Source organism: Delphinus delphis, chromosome 2, assembly GCF_949987515.2.
Source record: "Delphinus delphis chromosome 2, mDelDel1.2, whole genome shotgun sequence".
In the NCBI taxonomy this organism is placed as follows: domain Eukaryota; kingdom Metazoa; phylum Chordata; class Mammalia; order Artiodactyla; family Delphinidae; genus Delphinus; species Delphinus delphis.
In genome coordinates, this window is record NC_082684.1 from 129,388,561 (window position 1) to 129,409,128 (window position 20,568).

Consider the following 20,568-nt stretch of genomic DNA (forward strand, 5'->3'; position numbering starts at 1 on the left):
TTCTGCTATGAGGAAAACCAGATGAAGACAGGGTCCCTGTCTTCTCCGGCAGGCCGTCAAGGCACAGTATTGAACAAAGTTTAATAAAACACTAAAGTATGTGGTTCAGGTGCAAGTACCTTAGTAGATAAGAGAAGAAGGAGCTTAAAGAGGGCTGGATAGTTAGGAAGGATTTCTGAAAGAGGTTATATCTAAAAATGGGTAGGATGGGGGAGAGGTTACTTTGGGGACAACTATGAGGAACCTAGGGTTCAGCAAGAACCCTAGTGACAGACTTTCGTGAAAATCTCCCGTATTAGAAGAGCAGAGGAGTGACTAGCCTCCAGTGTCAGGCCCTCCGAGACCCTGCAGTTTATCTGCTCTCCTCAGTCAAGCTATCCTGCTCACAGTTGCTGCCCCAGGCTGTACATTGGGACGTTGCAGAGTCATCCTTTTACGTTTGTGCACACCGGATCAGCCTTTAGTTGCTAGGACCAACCTCATTATTTTTTTATTCACCTGTGTTTTTTTTTTTTTTTTTTTTTTTGCTTTCCTTAGTCCTTGAATTAATTCCTCGAGTAGAGTCTAGTCAGAATAGTTGGCTAATCCTAACCTCTGTGCAAACACCATCTGTTCTAATCGCGCATCTAACAGTCAGCCCTCGGTACCGGCGGGCTCCGCATCCGAGGATACGGAGGGCCGACTGTACTATGCCATTTTATATAAGGGTTTTAAGTATCCGCGGGTTTTGGTATCCACGGGGTGGGGGGTGGGGGTCCTGGGAGAAAGCCTCCGCGGATACCAAGGGACTACTGTATGCAGTTTCTCTAAGAATTCAGCGGAAATTGCCCTCCCCGAATTGATTCCCACCATTGCATGCTGGGGCGTAAGAGGAACCCGGCTTGGTAACTTCTCTCTACGAACCAACTTTTGGAGGAAGTCATCGCTGGGTTCCTGGTATGCCCTCAAAGGTAGGGTCGCCACGAGAAGCCTGAGGTGAGAAGCACAGAAGAGGCTGACTTCACCCGAAGGCAGGCCGTTTTCTGGTGACGGCTGCAAGGTTGAGGCGTGTCTGAAGAGGCCGCTCGGGAAAGGGCCCTCTGGGAGCGAAGGGTCGAGGCAGGAGGGGATCCGGGCTCCGCCATGTGCCCAAGAGCCCGGCAGTGGGAGTTCCCACCTGCGGCGCTGTAAGGACCCGGAGTAACCGAAGGACTCTGCATGCGTCCCAGGACAGTGGGGGAATCGCAGGGCTGTAAACCTCACGCCAAGCCCCGCTCTCGTGACGCGCGCCTTGGAACACTGACAGCTCTAGACTCCTCTCCGACGAAAGCACGAAGACGCTCTCGCGCCGGAACTTTCAAACCGCGGAGGAGCCACGCCCTCCCTGGAATCGGAAGCTTTTCAACTAGTGCCATTTGCAGGCTGCCTATTTATAAAGGGGCGGGGGCCATAGTAGGAACTGCAACTCCCAGAATGCAGCGCGGAGCTTCCTGTTTCCGGCGAGAGGACCTGAGTGAGTGTTTACACCGGCGACCCTGCGGCCGGGTTCCTTCCGCGGGACGGGTGAGGGCGCTGGGTCCTGGGTCGCGCGGGCTCGACGTGTGTTGACTAGTTAGCTGGTCCCGTGGGAGCGGTGGGGTCGTTACTCAAAAGGTAGTGTCCCTGTCCCAATATAAACTATCAGTGACCTTGGGCCACTGACTTCACCTTTCTGAATCTCGGTTCCTTTGTCTGTAGAATGTAAATGAGAATTCCTGTTTCAGGGAACAGTTGTGAGGATTAAATGAGATATGGTAGATTAAAAGCCCCATTTCCTTCCCTGCCATAAACCTGGAGATGGACGGTTTGAGGATGCCTTAGGGTCTGCTGGGCAGCCTCTGAAGCCTTTTCTTTCCTCTTACAAAGAAGCCACTTTGGAAGCAATAATGATAATAGCAAGGGCTTATCTTGCCTTACAAGGTTCTTCCCTCAGGTTTTTGATTCATTTTCTGGGCACATAAGTACTGGGCATTGGGACAGTAGCGACCAAAAATTCTGGTCTTTGCTTTCAAGAGCCTCTAAGAATGGGATGCGGGGGAGATTGAGAAGTAAATAGATATTTGTAACCCTTTGCCATGAGGGAATATGACAACAATAGAGGGAAGAGAGAGGGGACAGGAGAGGTTGTATTTGGGTTGGTCTTGATGGGAGTTTGCTTAGAGATGGAAGAGAGAAGAGGAGTTACGTGCAGAGTTAGCAGATGAGTGGAGGTATAAAGTGGGGGAGAGCTTTGTTTTGAATCCAGGCTTGGGGAGGGTGGGGCAGCCCAGAGCTCTTGAAGGGGAAGGCTGGCAGAGAGAACAGTTGTGAATGTCTTTTAAAGCCAGGCTGTGCCGTTTAGACTTATTCATAGAGGTGGTCTGGAGTCATTGGAGGGATTCTAAGCAGAGGAGTGACTTGATCAGATCTGTGTTTTAAAATGATGGCTTGGGGGCTTCCCTGGTGGCGCAGTGGTTGAGAGTCCGCCTGCCGATGCGGGGGACGCGGGTTCGTGTCCCAGTCCGGGAAGATCCCACATGCCGCGGAGCAGCTGGGCCCGTGAGCCATGGCCGTTGAGCCTGCGCGTCCGGAGCCTGTTGCTCCGCAACGGGAGAGGCCACAACAGTGAGAGGCCCGCGTACCGAAAATAAATAAATAAAAAATAAAATGATGGCTTGGGTGGCAGCATGGATATTTGGTAGGGAGAGGCCAGAGGCAGGGAGCTTGTTGTAAAGCTGTGTGGTAGTTAAAGCAAGAGTTGATGAAGAAACACGGAGTGTACATAAGGGAGAGTGTTGGATGATCTCATTTGAACCTCACAGCATTCCTATTAACATGACTTTTTTTTTTTTTTTGCGGTACGCGGGCCTCTCCCTGTTGTGGCCTCTCCCGTTGCGGAGCACAGGCTCCGGACGCGCAGGCTCAGCGGCCATGGCTCACGGGCCCAGCCGCTCCACAGCATGTGGGATCTTCCCGGACCGGGGCACGAACCTGTGTCCCCTGCATCGGCAGGCGGACTCTCAACCACTGCGCCACCAGGGAAGCCCCTGGCATGACATTTTTATGTCCACTTTAAAGCTGAAGAAACTGAGGCTTAGAGAGCTGAAGTCCCTTGCTGTCTGTCATAGGATGAGTGAAGAGAGGACCCCAGGTTCTAGTTCTGGCCTCCTGATGCTGCATCTTGCGCTTTTCCAAGTGTCACCCTGAATTACCTCTCATTCAGCCCCCTGGTGGGGTGGGGGTGGTGTAGGGTCGTGGTCTGTCCTTTAACCACTAAGGCTTTGTTCCTTTACAGGGAGAAAGAGAGAGCGCGAAAGAGAGAGGATGTCTCTCTCAGATTGGCACCTGGCGGTGAAGCTGGCTGACCAGCCACTTGCCCCCAAATCTATTCTTCGGTTGCCAGAGACAGAGCTCGGAGAATACTCACTGGGAGGCTATAGTATTTCATTTCTGAAGCAGCTCATTGCTGGCAAACTCCAGGAGTCTGTTCCAGACCCCGAACTGATCGGTGAGTCTCTGTGGACTAAGGATGGGCTGCTGCTCTGATCTCTTTTGGGGGAGAATAATTCTGGAATTAAAGGGTAAATTAAGAGTTTGGGATTTGTCTCCTAATGTTAACGCTCCAGGGAGTTGATTGTTGTTGGGTGGATGGAAACACAAATCATAATGGAAGTGATTGTTGTTGGGTGAATAGAAACACAAATCATAATGAAACTATTGTTGCCATTTTAGTCCTTCATTATACTGAGCTACTTTATCACAACATTCCTTAACTATGACATTGTTGAATTATTTCTCTGATAGAGCAAGAGTTTGGGGTAGGGAGACTTCCCTGGTGGTCCAATGGGTAAGACTCCGTGCTCCCAATCCAGGGCGCCTGGGTTCAATCCCTGGTCGGGGAACTAGATCCTGCATGCGTGCTGCAACTGAGAATTCGCATGCCCCAACTAAGAAGCCTGCGTGCTGCAACTAAGACCTGGCACAGCCAAAAGAAAAAAAAAAGAATTTAGGTTAGGAAGGAGGAGCTGGCTAGGGAAAGCCCCTCAGTATATGGCATTTGAGCTGGGTATTAAGGGGTGGTTAGAAGGATTTTTGGTTGGTTGGTTGGTTAGAGGGAAGGCAGTGAAAAAGGACAGATGGCAAGGGCATTCTAAGTGGAGGAAGAAGGAATTTAAGTATAATTTCTTCCTTCCTTCCTCCCTCCCTCCCTTCCTTCCTTCCTTCCTTCTTCCCTCCCTCCCTCCCTCCCTCCCTCCCTCCCTTCCTCCCTTCCTCCCTTCCTTCCTTCCTTCCTTCCTCCCTCCCTCCCTTCCTTCCTTCCTTCCTTCCTTCCTTCCTTCCTTCCTTCTTCCCTCCCTCCCTTCCTCCCTCCCTCCCTCTCTCCCTTCCTTCCCCTCCCTGCGTGGCTTGCGGGATCTTAGTTCCCCCACCAGGGATTGAACCCAGGCCCCGGCAGTGAAAGTGAATATAATTAAATTATATTACAAACTCAATGTCATATAAACTGACAAAATGGTATAAGCTGGCAAAAAGTGTGTTTTCAGTCATAAAAATATGGGGTTCATCCTTTTTTATTGTTGCATTTTCCCATTCATTTAAATTGAGCAGTCTCCATGGTGTTAAGCTCTATAGAGTTTTCCTGCATAGCTTCTGTGTTTTATCAGTTTGTGCTCGCTAACCGTTGTTATTAAAATGTATTTATTGGGCTTCCCTGGTGGCTCAGTGGTTAAGAATCCGCCTGCCAATGCAGGGGACACGGGTTTGAGCTCTGGTCCGGGAAGATCCCACATGCCACGGAGCAACTAAGCTTGTGTGCCACAACTACTGAGTCCACATGCCACAGCAACTGAAGCCCGCGCACCTAGAGCCCGTCCTCCGCAACAAGAGAAGCCACTGCAATGAGAAGCCTGCGCACCACAAGGAAGAGTAGCCCCCGCTCGCCACTATTAGAGCCTGCGTGCAGCAACGAAGACCCAACACAGCCAAATAAAAAAAATTAAAAATGTATTTATTAAGTAAGAGTACTTTTAAAAGCATATATCATTCTCTAGCTATCTGTCCAATCAAGATAAGGTTCTTAGGGGACAAAAATCATTTAAATTGTTTTGAGGAGCAAAATATAAATGAACAGTTCTTTTTTTTTTAGATCTGATCTACTGTGGCCGGAAGCTAAAAGATGATCAGACCCTTGACTTCTATGGCATTCAGCCTGGGTCCACAGTCCATGTTCTGCGCAAGTCCTGGCCTGAGCCTGATCAGAAACCAGGTGAGAGAGTGCTGTCTGTTAGACAGGCAGGGCTTCTGTAATATCTACAAGGGAAGGAGGGTCTGTGTGTGTTCTTGAGGCAAGGGCCTGGGTGGAACAAAGGGGTGATTTACTGAGATGATAATAGAGGCTATCTTTATTACTTACTGGATTAGACCACATTGATTAACAGAGTACAATTTTGATCTTGCTGCCAGTGCCACTAACAGAAAGGGATTTGTTTCTCTACTTTTAAGTTCATTACCCACTGTTTTAATGGGGTGGGGAGGATGTGTCTATTTAAATTCCTTTAGGGAGTGAACTTTGTATTTTTGTTATTGTTGTTGTTGTTCTCATTAGAAAAAAGCTGGAAACTCCCTGCTTTCCTCTAAATGCTGTAGTGTGCTCTCATGTTAGCAAATCTTCGCACAAACTGTTGCAGGCGGTGATTTGTTCAGTCACCTCACTCCTGCTATACTGATAATTTATTTTCCTGAAGTTTGAAAATATTTGAGTGGTATGAAAGTAGCTCTTGGAGAAAACATACAAAGCCTCTAATGCTTCTTTGACTTATTAATAAAAGGTGCTGCTTGGAATTTAAATTTTGCTTCTGTGTTTTAAAAGCCTCCCCAAAGATAAGGCTAAGCTGTATAAGAGATTAGCTTTGTTAGAAACGGGCAGTTTGACATTTTTTAATAATGTTCATGATTGCTTTGACTGGTTATCAGCTTGAAATTTTTCCTCTTTTCAATTCTAAACATAAAGGACAAAGAGATCTTCTTTTGTACCCTGATGGGAAGTGAGAGAGAGAAAGGCAGTCTCTGACATCTGGGGGCTGGCCTGGCCTTCAGCTAGGCCTTGAAACATGAACAGTTTCACAGGTCACCAGCATCTACAAGGCCACTCACTCTGGGACTGTAATGGATCAAGACAAAAACAAGATTCTTCTCATTTCTGAGCAGAGACAAAAACGTGAACATTGTTCAAACCACAAAAATGACCAAATATCCCTCTATCCTGGCTATTATGAATTACTGCTGTTGCTTTACCAATTACAGCTTTCATCTTGCGCTAGTTTTCCTTCCTTCTAGATAAGAATTATTAAGATACGTGATCATAAAATCACCCCCACTTCCTGACAGCCTCTAATCCAGAGCAAAACCCTGCTTCCTTAAACTTCACCCGCCAAGTCACCCAACCAAAGCCCAAATCCTATAAGTTCTTTTGACTCCCTCTTATTGAGATGCCCCATGGTTCTCGTGGTGGCATTCTCTCTGTAAGAGCAGTAAACGCAACTTGCTCAACTGTAGGTGTACCCCTCTGATCTTTGGCTGGAGGGGATTGACAGAAGGAAAGTAGCATTTGTTGCTTCTTCCAGCCAGATTGTTTCTCTTTGATATCTCATTTAATCATTACAGTGGCTCAGCAGGGTAGGGTAACAGCATTAGCATTTTATAGACAAGAAAAAGAGGGTTAGAAAGGTATTTATTCAAGGTCACCTGCTTAGAAAATGAATGTAAGAGCTGGGATGTGAATCCAGGTTTTCCTGGCTCAAGAGCCCGTGTTCTTTCCACTGAGCTGGCTGCCTCTCACTTCCAAAGGGTGAAACTAGCCCAGTGATGTTAAAGAGACAAGCATAACTCTTAGCTGATTGTGGGCTTAAGATTTTGAGTCCTTTTCATCCCTCCTTCTGCCTGGAGATTTATTTTTGAAACAAACGGACTTTTTGTTGGGAGGTGAAAATAAACTTTTGGATTTGAAAACAAACTTTTGTGACAGCATTTTAGGTATTTTATCCTTGAGTGTTCTTCCAAAAGCAAGCACATTTCTTTTATCTCCCACCAGATTAGATCCTGTAGGAGGAAAAGGTGTCAGTTTCTTCCTTCCCACCTGGATCCTTTCGGTGGTTCTCTGCAGAGGGTTACAAATTCCTTTAGGATCTCACTTAGGCCTGCTGTTTGAGCAGGGGTGTGTACCCGGGGCTCCAGCCACCAAGAACAACTTACTGTTCCTTTGAAGCACCTCTTATATTCTTCCATGCCTTTGCACTCGTTCTCACTTAGGCCTGGAATACCTTCTCTTCCCAGTAAACATCTGCTTTACCTTAAATATCCTTCTCAAACATTCTCTTCTGGGAGGCAGCTCTGTGTGGGCCTCCCTCTCAGTAATGGCTGTCTGCCTCCATGTTCCTAATGCCCTTGCTGTGGTCCGTGCCTCTGTTGAAGTCCTCAGCGTGGTATTTTGTAATTGTGTGTGTGTGTTTAATTCAGTCTCATTTCTCCCACTGTTAAGTTCCTTGATGGCAGGGACTCTCACTTTCTGTATTCCTGTGCCTTGCACAAAACAAGATTTACTCCAAAACCGTGGAGTAAATGCTTAGCACAGGTTTGTTGAATGAATAAATTAGGTAATTTACTTGAGGTGAATATTTTTCAAAAGAGACAACCCTCATGATTAGAGCTATAGGTAAGGATGTGGTTGCCACACTGAACCCTAGGGGTGCTGTTCACCTTGCTCTGGGAATGGTGCGTCTGGAGTTGGGCAGTACACAGTCCATATAATCACAAGTAGCCGTTTTGGGTGAGGGTCACCACACTTTTTAAAAGTGTGACCGAGGGTGGACTTCCTGCCTACTCCCCCTTCTTTTACCCAAATTTCTTTACCTGTGAGATGGGCTGATGTCCTAAATAGTAAAGTGACCAAGTAAAACTAAGACAACTGCTAAACTTTCCCATATATATGAGTCATTGTGTCCAAAGATCAAAAAGGAGCTTTGAGTCCCAGTGACATGCTTGTTTTTGGACATGTGATGAGTTTGTTAAGAACCCTAGGAGTACAGTGTTTTCTTGGTCATTGTTGTATTTGTTTTTTTTTAATCAAAATAATATTACAGAGGCCTGAAAGAAAATATCCAAAAGAAAAGAGTTACCCCTGATCCTGTCACCCTAGCTTGTTCCCTTCCAGCCTTGGCCCACGTGCATACTGACACACATCACAAAGTTTTACTAGAGAATGCGCATACAACTATGTTCTATTTCTTTCTCTTAACATATTGTGTCAACATAGCTCCATATTGTTCAGATGGCTTGCAGCACTTATTTTAAATCATTGCACAAAAGTCTGCTGAGTTCCTTATACCCTCCTCCTTTTCAAATGTGAAAAGCCTAGAACTCCTGCAGTGGGATATTGATCAGAACAGTCTCTTTCATGTGGTAAGATTCCCCTCTGCTGGAACTTGAATTTGTTTATCTACTGAAGATACTTAAATGAGAGTGCAGTTTTCACATCTATGGCGTAAATGTTTTTTTTCTGATCGGGTGCCCATTTTTAGTGGGGTGATGAGGGAAGGGAACCTGCATCTGGGCACTTGCTGAAGTGATGTTGTGCGTCTGCAGCAAGGGCAGGGCCGGGTTGTAGGGTAACTGAGTGTCTTGTCCCCAGAACCTGTGGACAAAGTGGCTGCCCTGCGGGAGTTCCGGGTGCTGCACACTGCCCTGCACAGCAGCTCCTCCTACAGGGAGGCGGTGAGTATGTGCCGAGCCCCCTGCGAGATGCTTGCCAGGACTGCTGGAGAGGGGTTGAAGTGGTGTAGAGAGGGAGCTGGAAGCCGGTTGCCAAGGCTCCCAAGAGTTCCTTGGGGAGTTTTTGCCATGTCTGTGGGTCTCAGTAGAGCCCTATCTTCCCCCAAAGAGGCTCTCAGCTAAGCATTGTTGATTCCCTCTAATGATAATGATACAACCTCTCCTGACATTGGCCTCATGGAATGAATACGTTTACAGCAAAGGATGCATATACTGTTTCTGCTGGGCCTCATTCTTTGACTTTGGCTGAACTGCCTGCCCCCCACTCCTTACCAGGATTTCCTCACTGGGAAAATGCACTGATGTCTTTCTATAGGAGAGTCGATAATCAAGATTAATACAGCTGCAGGGCTTCCCTGGTGGCGCAGTGGTTGAGAGTCCACCTGCCGATGCAGGGGACACGGGTTCGTGCCCCGGTCTGGGAAGATCCCACATGCCGTGGAGCGGCTAGGCCTGTGAGCCATGGCCGCTGAGCCTGCGCGTCCGGAGCCTGTGCTCCGCAACAGGAGAGGCCACAACAGTGAGAGGCCCGCGTACCGCAAAAAATAAATAAATAAATAAATAAGATTAATACAGCTGCAAACTTCCCAATATATATAAATGTGAAATGGTAATTGTGTGGAGATTGAAGAGGACTTTTGGGATCTAGAGAAACCTTTGTTATTGGGCTTTTAATGAGAGCTTTTATTTTAGAAGCACTAGAACTGTAAATGGGGGAAAAGACCAGAGTTTGAAGGTTTATTGTGCTCTTTCTTTTGTATTGTTTGTTTCCCCTCCAGTAAGCCATGATCTCAGAGAAAAAAGAGGTTCATCTGTTTCCTGGGGCTACTGTCCCATTGCGGTTGTGTATGTGCAAGCACTTAGAGGGAGGAAGTACTTCAGCAGAGTGTGGGTATTTGCTGAGTGCATTGAGCTAGTTGGAGTGCTCAGCCCTCCCCACTTCTCTTGCAGGTCTTTAAGATGCTCAGCAATAAGGAATCTCTGGATCAGATCATTGTGGCCACCCCAGGCCTCAGCAGTGACCCCATTGCTCTTGGTAAGTGCAAGGCTGAGCTTAAGGAAATAGGAGCTGTTGGAGAAGGAGAAACCAGGAGGAGGCAATGACCTCAAAGAACCTTTGACCATCTTGTGAAGAATCACTGGTCTTGTGGCTGGAGGGGGAATAATCCAGATGTATTCCATACACCCAGCCCTCCAAGAGTTGTCAGTCCCACAGCGAAAATATGGCCTAACATCAGAAATGAGACTATGAGGAAGCCATGTGAGGGCAGCTGTTAGCCCAAACCACAGCCATCAGGGAAGACTTCCTGCACACCTTGATGGATAAGGGAAGAACCCAGAGATAAGGGGAAAAGAGGCTGGTGTAGTGGTACACAGCATGTAACCTAAGTGCGGGGGGCAAGTAGGGAGCAAGATGGAGAGCACGTGGTTGTGCTGCTGGGGCTTTGTTTCCCCCTCTTCTCGTGAGGGCTGCTTTGTAGTCTTGCGTCCCTGTTAAGCCAGTTGCTCTGAGGCCTGAAAGTCTCTTCTCCCCACTGGATCTGGCTAAATTTCCAGTCTCTGAGGTGAGCCCTGTTCTCCTTCAGGGGTTCTCCAGGACAAGGACCTCTTCTCTGTCTTTGCTGATCCCAACATGCTTGATACGTAAGTATACCCATCTTATTAAGGGGACCCCTATCTCTCCTCATGGTCGGGCCAGAAACCTAATCGTCGCCCTGGATTCTGCTCTTGCAGCCCATCCCCCAAATCTGTCTTCTAAATGTGTCAGGAGGTGAGAAGGAGCAAGGGCTGTGGGGGGAATAACAAGCCCAAGGGCAGGGGCATGCAGAGATGTTGGGATGAAGCAGCGTTCTGAGGGAGGTGGCGTTGCAGGCCATGCTCACTTTAGATCTCATTCAGTAGATATTAGGGAGTCTTTGAAGGATTTTAAGCTGGGAAAGACACAGGTGCACACATCCCAAAATGTTAGAGCTGGAAGGGATAGTAGAGGTTGTGTCCTCTTCTTTGCAAGTGAAGAAAACAACCAAAGCCTGGAAAGAGAAGGGACCTGTCAAAGATTGCCCAGTGAAGTAGTGGTGGAGTCCAGACCAAAAACTGACCCCTGAGCCTCCTGGGCTGTGCATGTCCCATCATGCATTGCCAGAGGGGAAGGTGAAGCATCTGCAGGGGTGCCCGGGAGTGAAGGCCTTTCTGTTCCTGGGGACAGAGCAGCAGGAGCACAAGCCGACTGGAGGGAGGTGCTGAAGACTGGGAAATTGAAGGGCAGGCGTGGGTGACTTGATTGTTGTTAGGGGCACCCAGAATTCCTGTCATGGCCAAGGGTGCTCTTTCCTACTTAGTCACACTTGGGTTTCTTCCTGCCCATCTCAGGTTAGTGCCTGCTCACCCGGCTCTGGTCAATGCCATTGTCTTGGTTCTGCACTCGGTGGCAGGCAGCACCCCGCTGCCGGGGGCCGACTCCTCTTCCCGGGGCATGCCCTCCAGCTCGTACCGGGATATGCCAGGTGAGCCCCAGGACAGTGGAACGCAGGCCCCCTCGGGAGCGGGCAGTGGTCCAGGGGTTTGCTTTACTCAGCAGCTATGTATAGTGCTGGCAGAGGGCGTTCCTTGGGAACTCTCAATTTGAGTCAAGGAGTACATCTGTCCTGTAATTTTCCAAGGGGAGAGATGAAAATATGAATTTGGAGAGTAACTAGAGCTGAGATTCTGGAGCTGCGCCTCTGCCTCTGTTCTTCCTCCTGAAATCTGTTCTCCCTCCTCCAGGTGGCTTCCTGTTTGAAGGGCTCTCTGATGATGAGGATGACTTTCACCCAGTAAGTGGCCTGGCTGCCTGCCATTCGGGGGAGATGGCGCTGGGGATGCACCTCTCCCTGGGACCTGGCACGCCCCAGCTGGGAGGTGATCGGAGGCCCTTTGGTGACCCAGCTATGTCATACTATTGCTGTCTGAACCTGGCAGGTTGGGGAGGTTCCCCAAGAACTGTTCCTGGAACGGGGGTGGGCTTCATCTGAGAACGTCACAGGCTGCTTCCCTGATGCTTGGTGCCTCTCTTGTTCAGAGCGCCAGGTCCACGCCCTCGAGCAGCACACCCAGCTCCCGCCCAGCTTCCCTGGGGTACAGTGGAGCTGCCGGGCCCCGGCCTATCACCCAGAGCGAGCTGGCCACCGCCCTGGCCCTGGCCAGCACTCCGGAGAGCAGCTCTCACACGCCAACTCCTGGCACCCAGGTATGGAGAGAGGGCGCGAAGATCAAGGCCAGGCCCCTAAGGGAGAAGGTCCCAGTGGTAGAATGGATTTACCTTTGCTGATCCTGGTGCTGGATCTGCTTTGAGCCGAACTCTACCTGGAGCCTGGTGGGTTTCCCGCTGCAGCTCAGGCGACCTCCCGTCACCAGCCTTTAGGGCTTAGAAGTCTGGGCCTGATTTCATCACGGGCCTGATTAACTCCTGCCAGCACTTTGGAAGAGCCTTCCGTCACATAAGACACCCTTACTTGTCCCTGAAAGCGGCCAGACGTCACAGGCTTAAGCGTTCCTGGTGAGGGTCACTCCAGCTTGCAAGGCCATGTCTCCCAGTGCTGGGTCCTAGGCTAGGTCGGGGGCTCCATTCCATCTCCCTGGAGCAAAAGAGAACAGAACCTTTCCCGCCCACGTAGAGAGCTTTTGGGTACCTCTGTGTGGTTGTCTCATGCAGGCCCCTGCTGGGAGGCAGTCGTGGGGCACCCAGGGGCACCCTGGGTGATGTGACAGCAGTGGGTATGTGCTGGGAGACTGAGGTGTCTCTGAGCGTGGTGCTGACCCTGGTTTGTCTCTAGGGCCATTCCTCAGGGACCTCCCCGGTGTCATCCGGCGTCCAGTCAGGGACGCCCATCACCAATGATCTCTTCAGCCAAGCTCTCCAGCATGCGCTGCAGGCCTCCGGGCAGCCCAGCCTTCAGGTCAGTCTTCCCCACTCCTGATGTTCACATGACTTCTTAGTTACTTTGCACACTGAGCTTTCTTCTGCTCTCTGGAGGCCCTCCCCACTTGGCCTGCTTTGCTCCAGGAACAGCTGGGGTGTGGCAGTGTGACAGGAGAGGATGCTCCCAGCACGGGCAGTTGTCCCTGTGGCTTCCACTCCTGCACCCAGTGACCACGGCCTGGCTCCGCTGACCACCTGGCTTGAATACTTGTGGCAGTTTTAATTGAAGAGACAACTCATCCATTCTGTGAGCAGTGACTGAGCCTTGAGCATGTATATACCAGGCCTGGGTCCAGCTCCTGGGGTAGAGACGAGCCAGTGCTCATCCCTGCCCTGGAGGGGTGCCAGGCAGTTGCTGCAGTGAGGGAGCAACAGAGCGAGAAGCCCAGCCCAGACTTGAAGTGAGGGCCTAGGTCAGGGAAACCTTTTCTGAGGAAGGGGTGTTTGGACTGACTGTCAAAGAATTAGTTAGAGGTTAGCCAGACAGGGAAGGGGTGTTTGGTTGAGGGGACATGGTGTCCAGGTAGACACAGCCACCTGTTTGAGTGAATGTGGAGGTACAGGTGACAAAACTCAAATAGGCAAGCCCAGAAGGCGGTGTCCTTGTGGGGAAGATCCTGAGATGGAGCCAGAGTAAAGGAGAGCAGGAGCCTGAGTGTGAAGGCCTCATTGGGTGCCTGCGTAAGGAGATTAGTCTTGTCCTGTGGTCACCAGGGAGCCGTGGAAGATTTTAAGCAGCGAGTGACAGCATCTCCCCTGCCTCGCGGAATGTGGAAGCTTAGCTAGCAGCTAAGTGCATGACCCAAGGTGTCCACATTGTACTGCATGCCTCTGTGCACAGGCTGTTTGCTTCACTCTCTTTCCTTTGCTACTAAGCCTGGGGCATGAAGGTCATTTCTGGAACTTGTCCACGGTCATCAAGCCATTATTGATAGAGACAGGGTCAGGCCCGTGTGGTTTTCGGCAGCCCACATGGCCCTGGTGGACAGTGAGGGGAACGGGAGCAGGACCCGTGGACAGCTGGTCTTTTCCGTTCCTTCATCTTCCCCATCCTGATGCCTGTTCACTCTGCTCTCCAGCTCAGAAGCTTTCATGTGTCTCCCTGGCGTGTAACATGAGTTTGAGTTGGTTTGTGCGGTTTTTTAAAAGCCCAGCACATCCTCACCCTTAACTGCCTACTTCTCTGAATTTGCATTTCATCCCCACTGCCTTCTCCTTCCCATAGTGTGAACACAGCCTTTTCCCTCAGGTGTGCACTTCCTTCTGCATGGGATAGAGATATTGATGAAGCTTTGAAAATATGAAATTTCTTTAAACTCTTATGGTAGAGAAGGACTTTCGTAGCTGAAAGTCAAAATCGAGGAACCATTGTATAAAGAGTAAAAGATATTTTGAGTTAATAAATGTGAACGTTGCTGCATAGCAAATCAAACCCAACCAACCAACCAACCAACCAACAAAAAAAACAAGCGAAGTCTGAAAGCTAATAACAAACTGGGCAAGAAATCTGCACGTATCAGACAAAGGGCAAAACCTCCCTGAACTATAGAAGTTCTTGTGGTTTAGGACCAAGAATGCCATAGAAAAATGGGCAAAAGACATGAACAGACCATTCATGAAGAAGGAAGTACAGATGGCCCTTAAAGCTGTGTAATTCCTTGCAGTCCCATTTCTCGAAATTTATCCTGAAGATGTATGTGCACATAGAGGATGAGATTTGTACACAGTCAGTCACTGCAGTGCTGTTTGTAATGGCAAAGACTGGGAACAGCCCAGTTGTGCATTTCAGGACATCCACAAGTTGGAATGTTATACAGCTATTAAAAAGTTCTTTATCTATTGGCATAGGGAGCTCTCTAGGATACATTAATATGTTGGGGAAAAAAAAGGAGGGGTGTAAGGAAAGGGTAAATATAGGAATATATATTCATATTTCTTCAAAGAAAATAAAATGCGTTATCAGGGTGGGGAGGGGAGTAGATGAGAGCGAGACTTTTCACTGTGTATCATAGTAAAAAGCGAAGTTAATTTAAAAATGTGCCCCCCCACCCGTTTGTGTGTGCGTCTATACATACAGCAGGAGAAAGAAACTTAATCTTTTGAAATTTAGACATTGAGTACTTTGTGATTTCTCTTTTGATCCTTATGTTACATTTTCCCCTTTTTTATTGGAAAGACTTTTACTGTAACTTGTTCTCTAAACCCTCAGGCCTCTCTTGTAGTTCTCCTAGAAGCGCTGTGTTGTATGGAACTTCACATCAGCAACTTTACTGGGGGAACCCACCTTTCTCTCTCCCCCTGAAAGGACAGACATAAGCAAGTCACTGTAGGAGCCTAACTAACAGCTTCTGCCTGTCCTGTCTTTCTGCAGAGCCAGTGGCAGCCCCAGCTGCAGCAGCTGCGTGACATGGGCATCCAGGATGATGAGCTGAGCCTGCGGGCCCTGCAAGCCACTGGGGGGGACATCCAAGCGGCCCTGGAGCTCATCTTTGCCGGAGGAGCCCCATGAACTCCCTGCTCCTCCTGAGCCCCCAGCAAACTGCCAAGGCCACTGCCCATGGGAAGCACTCTTGAAGGTGCCCCATCCCTCCTCTCCCCAATACACCTGATGGTCGACCTTCTGCTTTGCCCAGTGCTTGGCCTTTCTGGCTGATCTGAGATGGTAGAGGCAGTGGGGCAAGCAGTGTGCAGGTTTTGGTGCCGTGGCATCAGGGAGCACAGCTGGTCCCTGCTTCTGAGCCCTGGGTGGAGAATTTTAGATCCACATCCTGAGATGCTGCGTGATGCCCACACTGGTATTTTGGCAGAAGTTTCCAGTGGTAGCCCCCAGAGCCTTTGGTGATTTGGGTGTGGCATCCTCAGGATGTGCCCAAGGACTGCTGCCCAGTCTCCATGTGGCTGCTGTGTTACAGCTGTGGCCAGAAGAGGCTGTGCTTCTGAGGTGACCGGTCTCAGGAGGAGCCAGGTGGACTTCCGGGGCAGCAGGTCGGGGAAGCTCACCCTCCGCATCGCTCCCTCTCCCAAAGGCTTTCAAAAGATTTCTTGTCCCTCCCCTGGCCTAGTCTCACCAGGCACTCTTTGACGCCTGTTCTGTAATGATGCCAGAATCCAGGCCTCAGAGCCATGCCAGGAGGCAGGGCCCTCTTCTCTCTCCTGAAGATGTAAATACAAGAGCAGTTAAATAACAATACTAAACAACACCACCAACACAAACAGGGCCCAGCTTTCATACTGAAGAGAGGGCACGAACCCCCGAGCTGCTGCTCCATCTGCCCGAGCTCTCATTCCCCTGGCACAGTGTTCCCTGGCACGTCGCAGACATGTCCAAGTTGAGCGAGTGGGTTTCATGTGCTTTGACTACTTTGTCAGGAAAACAATCCTTCAGCTGGTGTCTCAGTGGGAAGTTGCTCAGAGGTCTGCTCCTGCTGTGTCCTTTTGCCAGAGGTTTCATCCACAGCATCCGCAATCACGGTCGTTCGTCTTCTGCTTGTCACCCCCTGGGACAGAAGTTTTACCACTGATAAGGACTGCCTGCTCTGTCCTTTGTTCCCCAGAGCGTTTACCCCTTGGCCCCCTTTCTGTCTTGAAGGACCACACAGAACAGGCCTGCTCCCTCTGCTCTGTGAGCTGGGCTCCGTGAGTTCAGGAGAGTGGTAGCAATTCATTTGTCCTTTGACCTGTCCTCCTGGTTTTGGTCCCCAGCACGTCCTGTTTCTCTCTCTGGATGACCACCAATCTATCAGTGATACTCTTAAAGAGAGGTACTTGGGAGGCCCCCCTATTCCAGACATGGCCTGAACCGCAGGCCATATCCGGAATAGCGGCCTGCCAGAAAATGGCATGTGAAGTCTCCACATGTCCCTCTCCATCCTAGAGTTAACGTTGAGGGGTGTTTGAATTGGCTGAAGAGACTCAGAGCTCACCAGGCTTCTTGGTGCCAGGTCTCTTTGTGCCTCGGTGGTCTGCCTGGAACCCAGCTGCCTCTTCGTGGTCAGGAGCAAAGACCAGGAAGCTCTTTGAACCTGATGTCTCTGGTTTGTGATGGAAATAAAGGCCAGTTCCATCCTCACAGGCCTGCCCATGCCCGTGATACAGCCTGCCTAGGGCTGATTTCCATTCTGTGGCAACTTGCACCCTGCCCCCAGGGACTGTGCGGGGGCTCCTCAACACCCCCGGCCCATTATGCTGCGAAACTCTTGGGTGACCTTGCCCTGTCCCTGGAACTGACTCCCAAGTACCAGTTATGCTGTTTCCCAGAATTGAACTGTCCCCACGGTTTCCCTTTCCCTTCTTTGTCAGCTTTTTCCTCCAGGGTCTTGGCATGTTGGCTTTGCTTCCTGTAGCCATGTTTTAAATAATATATGTTGAGTCTGGTAAGTTCCTCCGCCGAGCCTGGGGCTTTCCATGGGCCAAGGACTCCTTCCTTGCCATTGTCTGCTTTACCCTTTCAACAAACATTCAGTCTCTGCCTTGTGCCAGGTAAACATGACAAGGTCCTTGCTCTCACAGAGCCATGCCATTGGGAAGACAGACCAACAGATGTTTACACTAAAGCCTGATGAGAGTGGGCCGGACAGATCCTGTGGGCTTGGAGCTCATAGGAAGGGGCACTCACTTGGGTTAGGGTGGGGCTGTGTGTGAGGGAGAGCTGCTTGGAGAAGTTGGCGTCTGACTTGAGACCTGCAGCAGGTGAGGAGGAATTGGGCAGGGAGGTGTACGTGCAGGGTGGGCTGGGAGAGGAGAGGACACAGCTCCTGGAGCCCTGTGTGTGAGGGTGGACTTCAAGGTAGGCAGAGGCTAGATCACTTTCAGCTATGCAAGGAGTTTGGACTTATCCTAAGGACAGTGGCAAGTCACAGGAGAATTTGAATCAGGGGAGAGAGTCAGGCTTGCATCTTAGAAAGGCAGCTGGCTGCTGTGTGTGAATAGACGGGGAGTGGGGCGAGCTTGAGGAGGGGAGACCAGTGAGGAAGCTGTTATCCTCTTAGAACTGACAGTGTGTGACGGGCAGTGTGGCAGCTGGGAAGGAGAGGAGTGGGGGGGCGGGGAGACTTCAGGAGTTAGTGTTGATAGCACATCTTGGGAAAGGTGAGTGTGTTATGATTAGCTCCATTTATCCGATGGAGACACCAAGGAGGAGAGGTGAGATCATCTGTGCACAGTCTCATGGTGGGGCAGTGGGCAAATCGGCCTTGGAAACTCAGGTCTTACTCCAGAGGCGGCACCCTTCCCGCTGCTGCCTTCTGAGTGTGGAGAAGTGGGAGGCGTTGTGTGGGTCTCATCAGGCTGAGGAGCTTGGGCTTCATCCTGAAGGCAAAGAGCACCCCTAGGATGGCTCTAGGCAGGGCAGTGGAGGACCAGACTCGTGTGTGAGAGAATCTGACAGCTGCGTGGAGGCTGGATTTGTGGGAAGTGAGATTGGGAGTGGGAGACCAGCTAGGAGGCCCATTGCCTCCGGATGGGACACAGTGGGGGTCTCGACTAGAGCTGCAGTGGGGGAGCTGGGAGGAGGAGAAGGAGGTGAGATGTGAAGGACTCGATGGGGGTGGGCAGGCAGGTTGTGAGTGGGTAGATGGTGGTGCAGCAAGAATGAGGGAGTGGGGGTGGGATCTGGAGTGCAAGACCAGTTTTGGAGATACTGAGCTTGCGGTGCCATGGGACGGCCAGGTGGGGATGTCTTGTAGACAGGTGGAAGTTTCTAGGATGGAGATAATGATCAGGAAGTTTCAAGTTGAAGGCTGGGCCTGTGTCAAGTGCAAAGGGAATCCAACTTTCCGGGGAAAGGTAGAGGAAAAGGGATGCCCACTAAGGAGTTAGACTTTCTAGGAGATAGTGCCTGATGGGCATGGGTGTGGAAGGGGGAGATGTGCTGCCTCTGGGAAGGCGAGAGCAGAGGTCATCAGAGCTGACGGAGTGCAGAGAACTGGACAGTGGGGCATGGTCAGTGGTGTGGAATGCCACAGAGAAACGTCGTGACCAGGGGCTGACCTTTGACTTGACTCCTTTAGCCATGGTGACCTTGGGGACGTGTCACAGAGCTCAGTTGCAGGGGTTGAGGCCTTGAGTAGGTGGGAGCGGTGGAGGCAGGGAGGGCAGAGAACTCTGGAGTACCTTTCCAGGGAGAGGGTAGTTGGAGGGGAGATGGGATTGAGAGTGAGCTTTTGCAGTTCAGCAGAGGTGAAGTTGGAATTGATCACGAGAACTTTTCTAGGAAGCTAAGGGGAAAAAAAAGGAAGAGACCCCAAAATAGAACATGCAAATATGCAGAGATGGGTGAGTTTTCTGAACAGATCCCTTCTCCTGATATAACTCAGATTTGGCTGGGCTGGCATGGGCTGGGCTGGCACAGCTTGCTGGGCACATGGGCCCCGGTTCTGCTCCTTGCCTCAGCCCCATATGGCCTGGGCCCCCGACCAAGCTCTGAGTCCTACCCTGAGGTGGCCTCTTGTTGCCTCTGCCACAGACTTCGGCAGTGAATGTTTGGTGGGGGTGGGGGGGTGGTATTTAGGCTTCCCTCTATCTGCTTACCCAGCCTCTGCAAACCCCCTCTGGCCCTGGGCTGGGGTGGGGTCAGCTTGGCTGTGCCCCTGGTTTCCCTGGGCTCAGCCGCGTTTGGCTCCTGTAGCCTCTGCAGTTGCTGGTGACAGAATTCGGCCTCTATGCTTGAAATGCATTTTGCAGAGACCCAGGCACTGCCCTATTGTACCTTGGCAAAAGCGGCTCACAGCAATGCGGTGCAATGGTGCTCACTTATCAAGCACCCACTCTGTGCCAGTCATTGAGCTAGGCATCAATACGCCATCTCAGTTGATCCTCATAACAACCCTGAAAAGTAGACATTATTATCCCCATTTACAGATGAGTGCTTCCTGTTAACCGGACGTGACTGTTCTGGGAAACTGGTCTTTCTAGGACTTGGGTGGGATTGTATCAGCACAGTTCCATCAGTGCACCCACCTGGGACCTTGTGCCTGGCTGGCAGGTCGGAAGCTACTCAGAGGGACTGAGGGTCTGTTCACCACTCATCCTTCCTGGAAGTGGCAGCTTGAGTCCTGGAGGGAAATCGGTCTTCTAAGTCAGACTGACTGAGCTGTAGGTCTCTTTTCCACAGAGAACCTAACCTCTGGGAGCCTCAGTTGTGTCCTGTTTGATATTTCCCCTCAATTTATATAAGTGGATGTTGACAATGTGTATATCTGAGATGCCAAGGCACTCAGAGCTGGACTGGTGAATGTTCTAGGTGACCGAAAGAGTCCGGATCCTGACAATTAGGCATCCCTAGCAAGAGGGAGAGTAACAGGGACACTGAGGTCCTGTGGTGGGGACTAGAAAACCATTTGCTCTTCTGCAGGATGGGGTCTCATTTCTTCCCCACTTGAACCCAGATTCACACTCAATCTTTCTCAGCCAGTATCTCAGAAAGCCACTGCTGATAGATGGGAATGGCTCAAGGATGACCCTAGGCTAAGATCAACAGGATTTAACAGCCCCATGTCTCAGCCCAAGGAGGCAGTGCCTTTGGAGGGGCTGTAATAGGAGCCCTTTACTTTCCACCTTTCCAGCCCTTTACTCCTCCACCTCTCTTCTAAGTGCTGTGTTCTGATCTGACACCGACCTTTGAAGGAGATGGTCATAAACCAGACTGCCTAGCACCTAGGAGAGCCTCAGTAGAAGTTTGTTAAATGACTGGCTGATGATGTTGTAGGAACCAACCAGGATTAGAGAGACCAAGCAAAGCCCCACGGGGGGACCTAGTTGGAACTGGGGTTATTTACCCTGAAAAAGAA

General features: G+C 50.3%; 1 protein-coding gene across 2 annotated transcripts; it reads left to right on the forward strand.

Moving 5' to 3' along the window:
• The first annotated feature begins 1,461 nt into the window (after positions 1–1,461).
• LOC132420836 (ubiquitin-like protein 7) lies at positions 1,462–17,156 on the forward strand. Of its 2 annotated transcripts, none has more exons than XM_060005626.1 (11): positions 1,462–1,542; positions 3,293–3,505; positions 5,144–5,263; positions 8,684–8,766; positions 9,775–9,859; positions 10,410–10,467; positions 11,194–11,327; positions 11,587–11,636; positions 11,882–12,049; positions 12,636–12,758; positions 15,153–17,156. In XM_060005626.1, the coding sequence occupies exons 2-11, from the start codon at positions 3,322–3,324 to the stop codon at positions 15,288–15,290; spliced, it is 1,143 nt and encodes a 380-aa protein (XP_059861609.1). In that variant the 5' UTR covers positions 1,462–1,542; positions 3,293–3,321; the 3' UTR covers positions 15,291–17,156. The 2 variants fall into 2 exon arrangements, with proteins under 2 accessions (XP_059861609.1, XP_059861608.1); XM_060005625.1 differs by having other exon boundaries at positions 1,504–1,632.
• Positions 17,157–20,568: the final 3,412 nt, after the last annotated feature.